Genomic DNA, 15,873 nt, shown 5'->3' with positions numbered 1-15,873 from the left:
GCCGGCGTGAAACTCTGTTTTTTTTGGGGGGGGGCTGCCGTATGAAATTCCCTGACTTTTTGGTCAATTTTTGAATTCCCTGACTTTTTCCGGTTTTTCCAGGTAGAGTGGCAACCCTGTATTGTATTTCACAGTGATGCTATTTGGATTAAACAATGATTTTGATCTATTCAAATATCTTAGTAGATGGCAACAGCCTTTCTTAAACATTTCAACCTGGGGGGGGATTCATTCCTGAGGGAGGAAGGTGGTCAGCTGGACTCCACCTACTTCCTACCGTATTATTAAAAATAATCTAAATAAATGTACATGTATTTTTGGAGTTTTGGAAGAAGGGGTATGATCTTCTAGCAGTGGTGAGAGGGGTGCATGAGGCAAAACAGATTGACAACCATTGTCTTAGATAAATATTTTTACAAAGAATATTTTACGTAACTTGTTCAGATACACTATATATCTGGACCAAAATAGATTATCTTCAGAATATCAGTAATTACTATAAATAAAAACTGAATCTTTCCAAATGTAAATATTTTCATCAAAAGATTCATGGCATCTCTTATGAAGACATTCATAAGGAATAAAGAAATGACTTATCAAACCATGCTGATTAGTAACAATCTCAAAATTTTCTTTGTTTAGGAAATATACACACAAAATATTTAACACATAAAAATAGCAAATTAAGCAAAAGTAACAGTACACAAATATATCCAAATGGTTATTCACTCATGATTTTACAATGATAAATACATATTATTAAGACAAATGCACTAAATAAATAATAGAAATAAATTAATATGAAAGATCTTACATTTTCTGTATATGAAACAGGCGGACCAGAGTTTGAAAGTGGTGGTGGCTGCTGAATAAAATAGAATGGTGGATTTTGGTTTCCAAATGGGTTTGCATTTTGAGGATAATTAGAAACAGTTGATGTCTGTCCAGGAATAAACTGGGAAGAACTAGGAACAACAGATGCTGGTTGCATGTTGGGTGGTAAAAGATAGTTAGAAGGATTAGGGGGGAGATTGGGATTTAATGGTTGGCATGGCGGCATACCAACATTTGGTGGTGGTGTCTGTAATAAAGATGGAAGAGATAAAGTTGGTGGTGGCACTGCAGTTGTAGGAGGTGGCATGCCAGATGTTGGTGTAGGACCCATAAATGGAACCTAAAAAAAAAAAAAAGATATTTATATATGTGAGGATTTTCATTATAATTTCAATATTAAAACTTTTAAGAAACTGCGAACATTACACTTTGTATTACACTTGGAATGGGAATGGTATTATTGATATATTTTTATAAATAATTAAAGAACAATAAAAATTGAATCTTTTCAAAAAATAAAATTATGATTATAGAGGTCAAATTTCACCAAATTTGATCCAGTATGTTTGACAATTATATAGCATGTGATCTACCAGTTTTAACAAGATTTTTACTTTTCAGATGGGTGCACTAAAAATTGTCATTGTTTTAATGATTTTTTCTTCACTTTGTCACATGTTTAAAGTTAAAAACAGCACTTTAGTGGCGCCTTCTAAGAAATAAATAATTAACCTAAAAAGCAGATTGCATACGATAGTGATCTCAAACTGGTGGCCTGCATACGCTTTCTCTTTACACAATTTTATGTGGCACACAAATACATTTCAATTATGAAAAGGACCCAACTGACTGATGAGCAACTACAATTTGTGATGAAGGTAATTTCTAACAATTTCTCTCCAAAGCTACAGATTTCTACTGGAAACGAAAATCCATCAAGTGCCAAGCTGTAGTAAGAGATAAAAAGGTTTATAATTATTTACATACTAACATAATTATTTACATTTATGCACTGAAGAAAAATGTACAAGAGAAGTAGTCTAGGTTGCCAATTTTTATTCTCAAGTTTAGTTCCATTTAAAAAATTTTCTCTGAAAACTTAGAAAGTTTTGATAATTTGTTTATTTTTAATTTAAAGTAAGTTACTTAATGATCTATTAAATATGTTAGGATTATTTGAAAGAAATATCAGTCTAAGTATTTAATATTTAGCTGTCAGTATATTTGAGCTACAAAGTGTAACCAATAAAAATGTCATCTAGGTACCAAACTTTAGATTTCAGATAAAAAAATAAACATACAATTTTTTTTTAATCTATAATATTATTTATGCACATTTTGCTAAACATTTAGTAACTGAAATTTAGAATTTATTTATAATATTTTTAATTTTGTTAATAAAAGAATTTAATTAATAAAAATCTGGCCTTTCAACTTCAGGTCACACATGCAGTTTGAGACCACTGGCATATGACATGATTACTGACTTTTTTTCCCCCCCTGCTATCTGCAATTCAAAATAAATTTCTTTCCCGACCCTGCTTCTATCCAGAGCATTAATTTTGAAATATATTATTTTTAGCAATACACTACAGCAGTGTGGTCCAAACTTTAGTTATCTGAGGGCCAATCAAACATTAGTATAGGAGAGTAAGAGCCAAAGACATTAGAAAGAAAATGAATTACATATAAATCACTAGTTTAATATATTACTTTATTTTACAGTCTAGAAATCAATGTGATGATTGGCATTGCTTTTTTGCTACAAGTTTATAAATGTCTACTGTAATTTCAGTAAGGTAAAGTCTCAGGCTTGATTCCAATGAAGCACTTTCAATGTGATTTCTCGTTTTTGATTTAATTTGTTTGACAGCAGAGAAAGTACTTTCACACACGTATGTATTGCCAAACAGCGGTGACATTTGCAAAGAAAATTTAAGTAGTTTGCGAAAATGTTCTTTAGAAATCAGTTTTCAGAAATGTTTAGTGACATCACACTTTAGTCTGGCAGAATAAATCTGCCTGAAGATCACAAATTTCCATTTGAAGGTCACACTTACTTCAATCTCTATGGGGTTGTTTAACAATGAAAGTTTTGTTTTTATGGAGTCAAAATCCTGGAATCTGCTCTGAAACTCTTTCTTGACACCAGTAATTATTTAATGAAACATACTAAAATGTGCGTCATTTTTTCTTTCAGCTGCTGACAAAATGGGAAGTGTGCCATATTATTTGCCTTCAGTGCAATTTGCATTATATTAAGTTTTTTGCAAAATCCTTCAATATGTGCATAAAGCTGGGATATATTTTGTTTTCTGCCTTGTAGTTTCAGGTTTAAAGCACATAGATGGGATGTTAAATCTGTCAGAAAAGCAAGCTTATTTGAAAACTGGATTTCTTCCTTTTTTTTTTACTCATGCCTAATGTTTTCATTTTTGAGGAAAACAAGAATTTCATTTCTCAACCCAAAACACTGTTGCAGACAATTTCCAGCACTTAACCAGTATACTTGACAGTACAATGAAATACAGTTAAAAGTCGTTAATCCGGACTCGTCGGGACTTCGGCGATTCCAGATTATAGATCATCAGTTTAAATCTCGTAAGATGGCATGCAGAAATTCTAAAATTAAAAATATGAAACCATAATTTATGAAATAGAGAACAATTATGATCTAAGGGTATCAAAATTTACAAAAAAAAGCTTAATATTTATTTGTTTACTTTATTAAACATTTCTTTCAATGTAAGTTGTTTAAGTTGCTTCGTTTTATGTGATAATAATTTCTCTTTAATTCTATAAACAGACATAATTTCTTGTTCAGTTACAAAGTTCCGCTGTTCAAGTCCCGTAATTGCTGTGCCGAGAATACCGACTAACTTGTCAATCGAAATTTTTTCGTTTTCACTAACCTCTCTGTCACCTTCTTCATATCTTTATCCATTTTTTGCAGCAATTCCACTTTTTGTTTGATGGACAACGAAACATACTTTCGTTTTGTAGATCCTTTGGGAGCTCCAGCATCGGAAATTCTATTTGACATAAACGAAAGTTCAAGTTTACTTTTATAAAATTGCTCTTACAGTCTGAAAAAAGTAATAAGCCGGATCTAGTTCGAAAATTAAGGAACAACGCAATCATCAACATTAACTGAAATAGATAATTAGATAAATTTAGCTTATACCGTCTGTTATATATTAAACGTGCACGCGAAAACGTATTCTGCACTTGCGCACACACATATGCGCAGTCGTAAAGGTCTTACACGCACGCGTAAACGCCTATGCGCATGTGTCAACGCGGCACATACGCAGAAAGTTTTTAGCTTTGAGGTCCGGATTATGGGTGTCCAAATTAACGACTTTTGACTGTATCACTATTTCTAATGACCAACCATTGCTTTAGCTTCACCTGTTGCAATGTCAAAGCACTTCCCGAAATCTTCATATTTAGAAATGGCAATATCCAATATATTTGAATATATCAATACCTTTGGTGCTAGTTTCTAATGATTTTAATTCCAACAGTTCTTCATGAATTTCAAATTCTTCATTAATCGTTTTGACAAAGATAAGGACCTAGCTGATGTCCATCTAGAGCTAGTAACAGTAAAATCCCCATTTTTCCAAAATGCCCTTGAAAGTATCTGAAACTTCCCTACCCATATCATTAATTCTTCTATTTACTGTCTGATGGAACAAGGGCATTGTTTCAAAATTTCTAGCTATCATATTATGTCCAAATGAAGATGGCATTTTTATGGCACATCTTTTATAATTAACTCACCATCCCTAAAAGACTTTTTACTTTTAGCTAGCTCTAAGCATACCTCATAAGATGCCTTCAAACCAGTGTTTGATGGTTGCTGAAAGATATTCTGTCTGGTTAGATTCAGCTTCAAATCACTAAACAAACAACTCCTGGCACTTCTCTGGTATTGGTCGTATTTTGATTTATGCAAGCTGCTACAGTACAAAGTCTGAAATCCACATATCCATCATCCAGAACGATCTAAAATCCGGACCTCAAAACCACCAACAACATATTTTCTCATAGGCTTTATGCATGCGCATTTGGTTCCCCCCCCTCAACACATAATAAAACATCTGGAGAGTCCTGATCCATAATTTCACTTGGACACTAAATAAAATACACCTCGTTATTGAAGAAACAAACATTTTAACATAAATTTGTACAATCAGTAATTTGGCTCAATTGCTGCATAATCTGCTTTGGCACACATCTCAAAGGGAAGCATTCCATATAGATAGATCGTTGACCTGACACCAAACTGGAGAATCATTATTTATTATATTTTCCTTTCATCACCACATGTTTATCAAAACATGACAACTTGAGTAATGACTCATGTAGCGATGCCTAAACAATTTTTTATGTTAGTAATTGAATAATAAAGGACATTTTATGTTGACATTATGCTTGGCGATCATTACAGATTTAAGTTGAAATGCGCTAAAAAAATGTCGACGAGGAAAAATTAAAAAAAAAATGCCATATGATAAAAAAAGATTTTTTTGATTAAACTCATAGACCCAAAGATTACATTTAGGTCTAGTTGACCACACTGGGTCGCAGAATGTAGAATCCACAGAGACTGCATCAGGTGGGAAGATATCTAGTGCTGGCTCTTAATAAGGCTTACTTATATGTGGGAATTTATTTATTCAGAACTCTGATAAGCCTTAAGCATGAGTTAGAAATAGACATAAGTACAATAAATAACTAAACTAATATTATTCAGGCTTAAATGTCTCAGTGCGCAATAGAAGCAAGATAAAATTTAATGGAACAACTTGTCGTTAGTTGCCAAGCTAATGATGCATAGCCAAATATGTATAGTGAACGATAGCTAAATATGATGATGATGATGATAGCCACGAATTTTAAAGGTTTTCGGATATCACCAAACAAAGGTGAAATTTTTCAATTAACGGATTTTGTAAAGAAAGGTGGAGAAGCGGTAATAAACGAGGATGATATAATAGAACTTTTTCATTGTGACAACAATGCTTCTCAATCATCAATCAATTAATGAATGGCGAAATCTGTAGTATGGTTGTAAATCCAGAAAATACTGCTACTGATATTGAAGAAAGTGACAGAAAACTTCGATTGACATGTTAGTCGGAATTCTCGAAACAGCAGTTACAGGACTTCAACAATGTAACTAAACAAGAGATTATATATCTATCTACAAAATTAAAGAGAAAGTATTAGCACCAAAAAAACGGAGCAACTTAAACAACTTACATTGAAAGAAATGTTTAATAAGGTAAACAAAGAAATATTAAGCTTTTTTTGGTAAATTTTGATACCCTTTAGATCATAAATACTTCATTATATCATAAATCACAATTTCATATTTTTAATTTTTTAATTTCTGCATGTCACTTTACTAGATTTAAACTGCTAATCTAATATCCAGAAAAAACCCAAACCTGGAATCGCCAAAGTCCCGACGAGTCCAGATTTCGGACTTTATACTGTATAATGTCTACTCACATTATACTCCTTTGAAACACTTAAGTCTTGACGACAGATAAAACACTGTTGTTTTCCTTTATGTTCAACAAAAGAGTAACATTCCTGCCACTTGGACTGAAATTGTTGTTTCTCATTTTCAACACATCGTTTCTTTAGTCCTGCCATTTTAGGAAGTACTGAATGAAAGTGAAAATGGAAGCATGTATGCCACGGAGTATAAAGGTCATAGAGTGAAGCTCATCAAAGCCAAGATTGACAGCTAGCCAAACAGCACTGTTGCACATTTTTTCCTGGTAACAAATGGTTACCCCCCTTTCCACCCCCATGCTTCCGTTCTCATGACCGTCAACATGCCACAATTTTAGCAAAATCAAATGCCAATAAAAGCAATACTACAAAAGAGCTGGTAAGATTGTGCTTGCCCAATTAATCAGATCTAATTCAATATCGCTACTGCCTTATTATCGAGGTGGCCATTACAGGAGAAATGAAAATTGTAAGGTGGTGATATATTTAGGAATGAAAGAAATTGTCATCTGATGGACAGCTTTACCAATATCAGTGGTTTCCTGATAAATCTGCTTTTTTGTACTCCCTGCAGCGCAGGTTTGCCAGCTAGTTCGCATCCTAGCGACTGTTTTACACTGCTTTTTTTTCACAAATACAACATATTATGTTTATTATTATTTAAAGCAGTAAGAAGGGTCTTTTGTTTTTCTAAATGTTTAACTAACATTTTTTTTCCAGTAAGAAGGACGTGCCAACAAAATGAATAAGAGGGCCACATGCGGTCCATGGGTTGGACCACAGTGGACTATGGAATAAGTCTCATTATTAACAGCGTGAGAGCCATATCTCCAATTGGTACGTAAATTTTCATTACTTTTTAAAGTGCTCTTTACATCTGTGATAATATTATACATTTTTTTCTACTGATATGTAACATTCAAAACTAATAATAAATTATGTATTTTAGTTTCATAAAAAAATTAAAACACAATTTGATGATTTTTGTACACTATGAAAATCTTTTGAAAACTATATCTTTTCAAAATTGATCTTTAATTTATTTTTTGTACACATATATATACTTTACACTTTTTTTGGAGCAGATTTGTCATATAGAAACCAATTATGGGCAGGAATGCAGTAAAAAGTCAAAAAATGAATGCAAAAATTATTATTCACATAGGAACTAAAAATTAATTGAGGCCTCTTTTTATTTAGTATTAAATGAAAACGACTATGAAACTTTCCAAATTATTACTACCTGAGGTTGTGGATAAACCATCTGAGGTGAGAACATAACTTGAGGTGCTGGATCCAAATGCTGGAGAGGAGTGGCTGGCGGATTTACTGGAGGAGGGAAATTAAAAGGAGATGGCTCAAAAATATTTGGAGATGGCAAAAGTGGTGGCCGGGTAGAAACTTGAGCACCAGGAAGTGGGATATTGGCAGGAAAAAGAGGAGTGGCAGACCCTGATGGAGAATCTAAAATAAAAGGATAATAAAAATGCATTCATCTAGAAAGAATATTTCTTTTACTAGTTTACACTATTGGCAACATACAATATTTAATTATTTTAATTCAATTATTCTCATAATATATTAATTTTATATAATTTATCCCCACCCTTTTTTTTTTTTACTTCTGACTTTTAATTCCGAATTCTTATTTAGAATTATAACATTAAAAACAGTTCAGAACCATTACTGTGTGAAACTAATTAAAAGGAAAACTGGTCTCACTTTTAGTTACCTTCTTTATGAATGGCTTACCGTGGGCCTCGATACACTGATCAAGGCCCACGGTAAGCCATAAGTATTTATCTCAGTTAATCTCGCTTATTTCATAATATCAAGATAATCTTGACTTCATAAATTGGCACTAATACCTAACATCAAATACAGTGATTTTATGAAAGTGACCATAATGATTAATTCCAAAATACTGCATTCCACATTTTTGACTAATGTTTTATTAACTAAAGCAGTTAAAAATGCAAGCTGAGTTTGTTCAGCTTACATTGCTGAGTTGCTGTTGAGTTAAAAATGTAAGCTGAAATATAAGTTCAGATCAGGAATTATGAATGAAAATTAACGAATTGCTGTTGTATTCAGTGAAAGCTTCAGCAAATTATTTTGTCAATGGCAGGGAATTTAGAATGATTTTTTATTTTTTTCCATGGCTAGGCATCAGCTGATTAGGCATTAATATGATGGTGAAACATGATGGTGAAGATGTCACTTTAGCATCCCCTCAAAGTAAACACTGCCCAAATATGTAACTGCAACTGCGAAGGAAGAGATGAAAACATTCCTAAGAATCATGCCTTATGTAATATTTCATGCTGTGCATGGTCATCAGACTTTATTAACCACAATAACTAACTCAGGCATCACGTATTTAGAGAGACAGAAAACTGCACTCAGTAAAATCTTTAAACAAGCTATGGTTATGGAGGCACATAGGTCTTCATATCACGGATGTTCCCTGAGCAGACTTTGTCTTTCACGTAGCCCGAAAAGAAGAAATGAAGAGGAGGGACGTTGGGAGATCTTGGAGGCCAGGTAATTGGCCACCATGTCTTATCTATTGGTTAGGGAAAGTTGTACCTAAAAATGCACGAACATGTTTGCCCCAGTGAGGAAGGGCCCCATCTTGTCGGAAGATAACAGCAAGTTGTAAATGCTGTATTTGGGGTATTGCATAAATCTGTAACAAGTCCAGATAAATGTTTGCCGTCATAGACGTCTCAACAAAGAAAAATAGTCCTATGACTGTATCATGTGATAAAACACATCAGACATTAATTTTTGGGCTGCTCCGTTCCAATTTGTGTAGTGAATGGGGATTTTCTGAGCCCCAAATTCTCCAGTTGTGTTTATTAATGTTGATGCTAACATGAAATGGAGCTTCATCTGAAAAAGAGATGTGGTTTAGAGAATCGTGTTCATTTATAATATCCCCACAGCAAATGCTGCATGCTGTGGCCCATCATTTGGTTTCAGTTTCTGTACAATCTAAATTTTACATGCATGTATCTTCAGTTTTCAATGCAGCACATCATGAATAGTTGATTGTGTATAGATACTTCAGAAGCTGCCAGCCTGATCGAATGACGGGGGCTCCGAACGAAAGTTTGCTGAACATCTTTCATACGTAAACGCCGATCACCTACAGATCCTTTCTGTACACTTCCCATTTTGAGAAATGTCTTATGTCACTTTTTTATGCTCTTAGCCTGGGATGGATTTCTTTTATAAACTGTTTGAAACATTCTTTGCACTTTTATTATGGATTCATGTTCTGCATACCAGAGAACAATTTGTGCCTTCTCTTACAATGACGCCAGTTTTCCGCTTGTCGGCTCAGTAGCAGAACTGGTGCATCAGATGCGAGAAAAAAGTATTTCCACCAAATTCTACGAATTCAGCTCTCATATGTGGCTAATATCACACTAGTTAGTTAGTTATAGACCCTTCCTTCATAACTAGGAGTCACAATAGTTCAATCCAGCTGACACACCTCAAAGGAATTGCTAATCAGGAGCAGAGAGAGCATACATATCTCCAGACTTTGCAAGACAATTGAAGAACGCCCACAATTATGCGACTACCTCATATTACGGGAACTCAGACCACCGGGAGAATTCATCATCGCCTTTGGCATCCACTGGAAGTGACTGAGGAAAATACAGCTGAAGCACTTAAAGACCTCTTGCGACCGTCATCACCAAGTAAAATCTCTCGCAAAAGATCTTCGTCTTGACAGAGTTACAACAAAAACTGGATCTTAGGCATAGAAACCAGTATTAAGTAACAGCTGTTAACAAAGGGAAAGAGTCCTTTTCAATCTTACATTCGAGTAGCATGCTGTTGTTGAGTCATACCTTCCTTCTCCAAGTGTGGAAAAGATCACTTAGTACAAGAATATCAGTCAGAAGAAGTGAACTGTATCAGCTGCCATATTTCTAATACCACAAAGGGTTTCTTTTGCGAGAGAATTCTCAAAAGATCATTTAGCTAGTTCCTCAACATGTCTGATATACAGAGCAGTTCTTGACAGCAAGTCGAAAGCCTTGAACAAGGAACAAGCCCCACAACTCTTCTTCTAAAACTGGACAACAACCTAAATTTTTTGCAGGTCAACCTACAACACTCAAAAGCAGCTGCATTAAATGCAATACAGGAAACGACATAACTCCAAACAGATGCAGGCCTTCTACCAAGAATCTTAAACTATAAATGGATATATGCCAGGAATCCCAACAATCTTCAAAGTATTCTTGTCAGCAAACTGCCTAGCAGCTACAATATATAAAGGCCCACTAACTCCACTCCATAAGAAAACTACAGATCACACAGTCACTATTTTACTCGACTTAGCTGCAACTTCACTTGAAATAATGCCCATCTACTTCCTGCCAAGAGCTGATATGGATACTTCCCTATCAGAATTAGAAATTGGGCGAACAACTCAACTCCCACATAGAATAGTTGGAGAAGACTTTAATGCAACCAACCTACAATGGGGAGCACAGTTGGAAATTCTACAAGCAAGAATAGGCAAGAATTTGGAATTTCCAATAACCTGACTATTTTCAATGATGCACAGTCAAAGCCAACATTCTGGACCACTTGGGCACAAGGCTGGCTTGGTCTAACAATTGCATCAGCTAATACAGCAGCATTAATACAGGATTGGGAAGTCAGCAACCTATCATCTGTCACTGATCACCGCATTATCATATTTCACCTAGGGACCTTGCATACCTACATCATAAAACATCGCTATAAAACCTGCTATGATAGATATGAACCATTCAGAAATCAACTCCATTCGCACATGGTAAATCTTGAAACAAACTTGGATAACGGTCAAAGTCCAGAGAAACTTGATTATCATAACAACCAACTTGCGTGACATTTAATAAAAGCCTGTGATAATACCTTTCTCACAAATGTCATATTTACAACCAAAAGCGTTTCTTAGAGGACCCCTACACTAAATGCAGAGTGTAGCAAAATTCCCGCTTTGCACAAAAGAGTGCAAGCAACAACTGAGCAGCCACTTACAAGCCAATCGATGTTAGAATTTCGCAAAAACAGGCCGCAATACAAGTGCAACATTATGGCTGTAAAACTCTTTTCTTGGATGCACTACTGTTCCATGATGATGAAAAACTGTGGCTTAAAACAGAAAATAGCCTGTGACATTTTCAACCAACAATGCTGACAGCCTCACTCCTTCCTTCTGCTAAGTCAGGTTCAGATGTGGCGAGACAAATAACGGACTGCATATTTTACACAGATGACAACAAAGATAGTTTGACAGCACAAAGGCATGCAAGGCAGCTTTTCGACAAACACAGGTTGTCAACAAAGCAAAGAGCCACTGCCCACAACATATGAACCAAATACTAAAATACCTAGCTCTTACGAAGGACACTGGCCTAGATGGCCTAGTTAATAAATATGATTATCAAAATCATCTACCAGCAGTTTCCTTCCCTACTACATGTCCTCTTCAATGCATGTTAGAGGCTACGTCATTTTCCAAGAGGAATGGACGTAGCAGAAGTAGCTGTCTTCCACAAAAAACGGAAGGAACTGACTACACCAATAGCATGCCATCACATTTGCTTATTACCAGTGTTTGGAAAAGTCCTAGAATGTACCACCTTTACAAGGATCAACCATTACCTTGCCACCACCCACACCATTGCATCTAAACCAATATGGTACCCCACCTTAAAATTCTCAGGCAGCGTATTAGCAATCTCACTAACAGTACTGCAGGTATGAAATGGGCATACCAGCAAATCTCCTGAAAGCCTGGTACAAAACCATTTCAGAATGCATTATTTTGTATGGAACCTCCACCTTGGGACACAGTCTCACTTCTTCCATAAAAACCTTTGGTTTCCATACAAAGAAGTCAACTTCTGCTCATCTGTCGGGCCTATAGGACTTCTCCAACATCTGCGCTACAAGTCATTGCAGGTCTTTCCCCTATTGTTGTCAAGAGGGAAGCGACAGTGATAAAAGCCACAAGGCTGAATAAAAATACATCACTGTGAAGACACAGGATAATTCACACAGATTATGAAAAATACAAAGTTTGTTCACTTTTTCACCCAGCACAATTAGATCTAACAGAACCATTCGTATAAACTCAGATTCTCCAGTCTGTGTTGTGTGGGGATCTGCAAAATTGGATAAAGACAGCATTATCTTCTCCTGGAAATGACGCTAATGAAAGTAATTCAGTGTTTCAGGCAGAACTGTTAGCCTTATATGCAGCAATTAGCCACTGTCATAGGAATGGTCTTCATCAAGTTCATATTCTGCCTTAAGGCTCTAAGTACTCTCACACATACACAGCAGGAGTCTTCTGGTACAAAATATAGAAAATTCTCCTCAACATTGACCTCCTCAGATTGAGCATTTTCTTCTTAAAAATGCTGTCTTTTTTCATCCAAAATATAATATCTAATTCAAACCAAAAAATATTAGTCTCTATTTGCAGATAATCAAGATCAAACTCATATTCTTTATGCATAAATCAAGAGCAAAGACATATATTTTATACTGCAGCAATCAACAACAAGATAACTCAATGCACACAACTTGTCCTAAATTTTGTCATTTGATTTTATGAAATGTTAAGTTGTGTTATATGGAAAAAATTAATTATGTTTTTTAATACTTTTAACTTTGATTCATGGTGCCGGACAAAAAAAAAAAAAAAAAATTCACACTCAAATCTAATTCATAATATTCATATATCATTTCGACATTTTTATAAACATTCGTATAGTAAATCCATCAATCAATCATATAGTGGTAGTACAATTTAACTTTTTAGGTTTGCGTTGTGAGTAACCTATGCCAAAGGAAATATCAATAACTCCAAATTCAATTAAACTCTATGTTACTTAAAAGCCTCCCGGCTCAAACAAATGGAGGGACATGACAGACCACAGTAAAATATACTCAACATAAATACACAAATACAATTAAATTTTAAACACACATTTATTGAATTCTTGACTATTTTATATAATTAAATAATGGATAACTGATTAGTAATCCTACCACATATTTTTCTAAGCCAAAATAACACATAATACTACACCAAATTACAGCTTACATTAATTAAGATTAACATTATTTTTTTTTTTTCCAAATTAAGTAGGTGTAACAAAATTTAATCCTCCTAAAACTGGCATTCACTTGAAATTATAAATAACTTAATGCTCTTTGCAGCTCGCGCACATTTCTCCATACATCACGCAGGAAAATGTTCCTTGCGTCTCGCACAAAACTTTTAAACATCCCGCAGAAAAAGAATTCTCTAGAGCAAAGAAAAACGCAACCCAAGTCCTCTTGCCTCGGCAACCGGCTGCATGGCAAAGCCGGCAGCAGGGCAAAACGCCCCTCGTTCGCCCTTTTTTCTTCACATCGCCGCTGCTCAAAGTCACCAACCGGCACTCGTGAGAACAAGACCTGAAGGGTCAAGCCCCCACTTTTTACTAACTGTAATATTTAATTTATACAAGCAATAACAATATACAGGTAGATAAATCATTATTAACTGTCCTGCATTCGGGTAAACTAAGAAAGTGAGAGAGAGAAAATATACTTAAAAATTTCACTCACAGAAGGAAAGCAGTTTTTCCTGATAGCAGGATCCTTAGTGTTCAATCCACATGGAAATGAGCCAAGCCCATTTTTCTTTCGGTGACAACCCTTTATGAAGCATCTAAAAATCATTAGGGATCAAGAGTGGAAATTACAGTCTAATAATTCTTCAAACAGCCAGGAATCGCTTTATCTGTCCATTAGGTGGGAACCAATAGTCCAATTTAGAAGGATCTTTTATCAATTCAATAACAGGTAGCTGAATATATACCAGTTTTTTAGCACAATCACGTGCATCATCAAAGCGGCGAGACAACATTTTATGCTGAATGTTTTGGAAAAAGGCTCTTGGAGATAAACCGGCGATTCAGGTGAAGAGAGAAAATCTGTGCTAAATTTTCTTGGTAGATTTTTTTCTATACACCTCAATCAGCTCTCAGTAAAAATGCTCTTTGCAGCTCGCGCACATTTCTCCATACATCACGCAGGAAAATGTTCCTTGCGTCTCGCACAAAACTTTTAAACATCCCGCAGAAAAAGAATTCTCTAGAGCAAAGAAAAACGCTACCCAAGTCCTCTTGCCCCGGCAACTGCCCGCACGGCAAAATGCCCCTCGTTCGCCTGTTTTTCTTCACATCGCCGCTGCTCAAAGTCACCAACCGGCACTCGCGAGAACAAGACCTGAAGGGTCAAGTCCCCACTTTTCTCCTCTTACTCTTCTAAAAAATCAGAATCAGAATGATCTCTAGCCTGGTGCAAGGACCCAGGAAATCTCGGTTTCTCCGCCTCTGTGAGTTCATAGGCTTTCAAAAAAAAAAACCATAAAATTAAATCTTACCAATCCCGGAATTTTATGTTATCTAAATTGAGAAAATGACACACCCATGACGAATCAAACACCAGAAAATCTGACAATGCAATCCGAAAAACATCTGCACTCACAACGTGAGAAAAAAAAATAGACCCCCCCCAACTAACAAGCGAAACTAACTTTACGAGCATCCAATTACCCAAGGTTAGTTTAACCACCCACTGTCTTGAAGTAAGAAAACTGCAACCTTAACAAAGCGACAGGAAAGCGATTTCCGTTTCACACGCATTAGCTAAAAGGGCGCTACTGCCTTCATTGTTAGAAGGCCATAAACCAGATGGCTCCCGCAACTGTTTCCCGCCTTAGTTATAATCCTACTCAAGAACAACAAGTTAAACAACACCTTAAGAGCCTAGGAATACTTTTTTCCAGATTAAAATACACATGAATACAAATAAAAATATTAGAATAATAATAACTTAAAACGCATATTAATAATAAATTCGCGACATGACAGTTGAAAACTCTCATCATATAACTTAATTTTGAAAATAGAAGAAAAGCTTTTATTAATTTTCCAGTGTTATTTTAATATTGTACTTTATACTGAAGCAAAGTTTCTTTTTGCAATCATTAGTTTAACACAATTCATTTAACGTGTTTAGAAATACTACATATCTAAAAGCTTAAATATATATATATATATATATATTATAAGTCTTAGTAGTGTTATCTCTTTTATATATACTACCTTCTCTTAATTTTCTTGGTCCTGCTTTATCAACTCCACGCTTCGTAAAATGACGATTGGGAAGTTTTGGCGATGGAAGAAGAGGATTAGAACGTCCAGTCCTAAAATAATACAGAAATTTTATAATGCAGAACCCACCTTTTTTTAACAACATGATTAGCTTACAGGAAATCTAGAAAAATAAAAAGTTTGCAGTTGCTTTAGCTAACTGGCAAAAGTTTCAGTTCTCTGATTTTTATATGACTATTTGATAAGTCTAAAAATGTACAACTATACAACTTAATATGCTTTGGAGGTAAGCAAAATAAAAAACCAAAAAATAAAT

General features: G+C 35.0%; 1 protein-coding gene across 1 annotated transcript in view; it reads right to left on the bottom strand.

Annotated features, from left to right (window-relative positions):
* Positions 1-15,873, bottom strand: part of LOC118190866 (histone-lysine N-methyltransferase SETD2-like) — a 150,002-nt gene that overhangs the window by 28,228 nt on the left and 105,901 nt on the right. Inside the window, exons 14-16 of the mRNA XM_085824106.1 lie at positions 15,549-15,649; positions 7,610-7,830; positions 815-1,174 (exon numbers count right to left, since the gene is read on the bottom strand). Of these exons, the coding sequence (XP_085680232.1) occupies positions 815-1,174; positions 7,610-7,830; positions 15,549-15,649 (682 nt within the window). The remainder of the gene's footprint in view (positions 1-814; positions 1,175-7,609; positions 7,831-15,548; positions 15,650-15,873) is intronic.

Source organism: Stegodyphus dumicola, chromosome 9, assembly GCF_044657685.1.
Source record: "Stegodyphus dumicola isolate Sdum_Otavi_A_Nest chromosome 9, ASM4465768v1".
Classification (NCBI taxonomy): domain Eukaryota; kingdom Metazoa; phylum Arthropoda; class Arachnida; order Araneae; family Eresidae; genus Stegodyphus; species Stegodyphus dumicola.
This window is presented reverse-complemented; position numbering and strand designations above follow the sequence as displayed.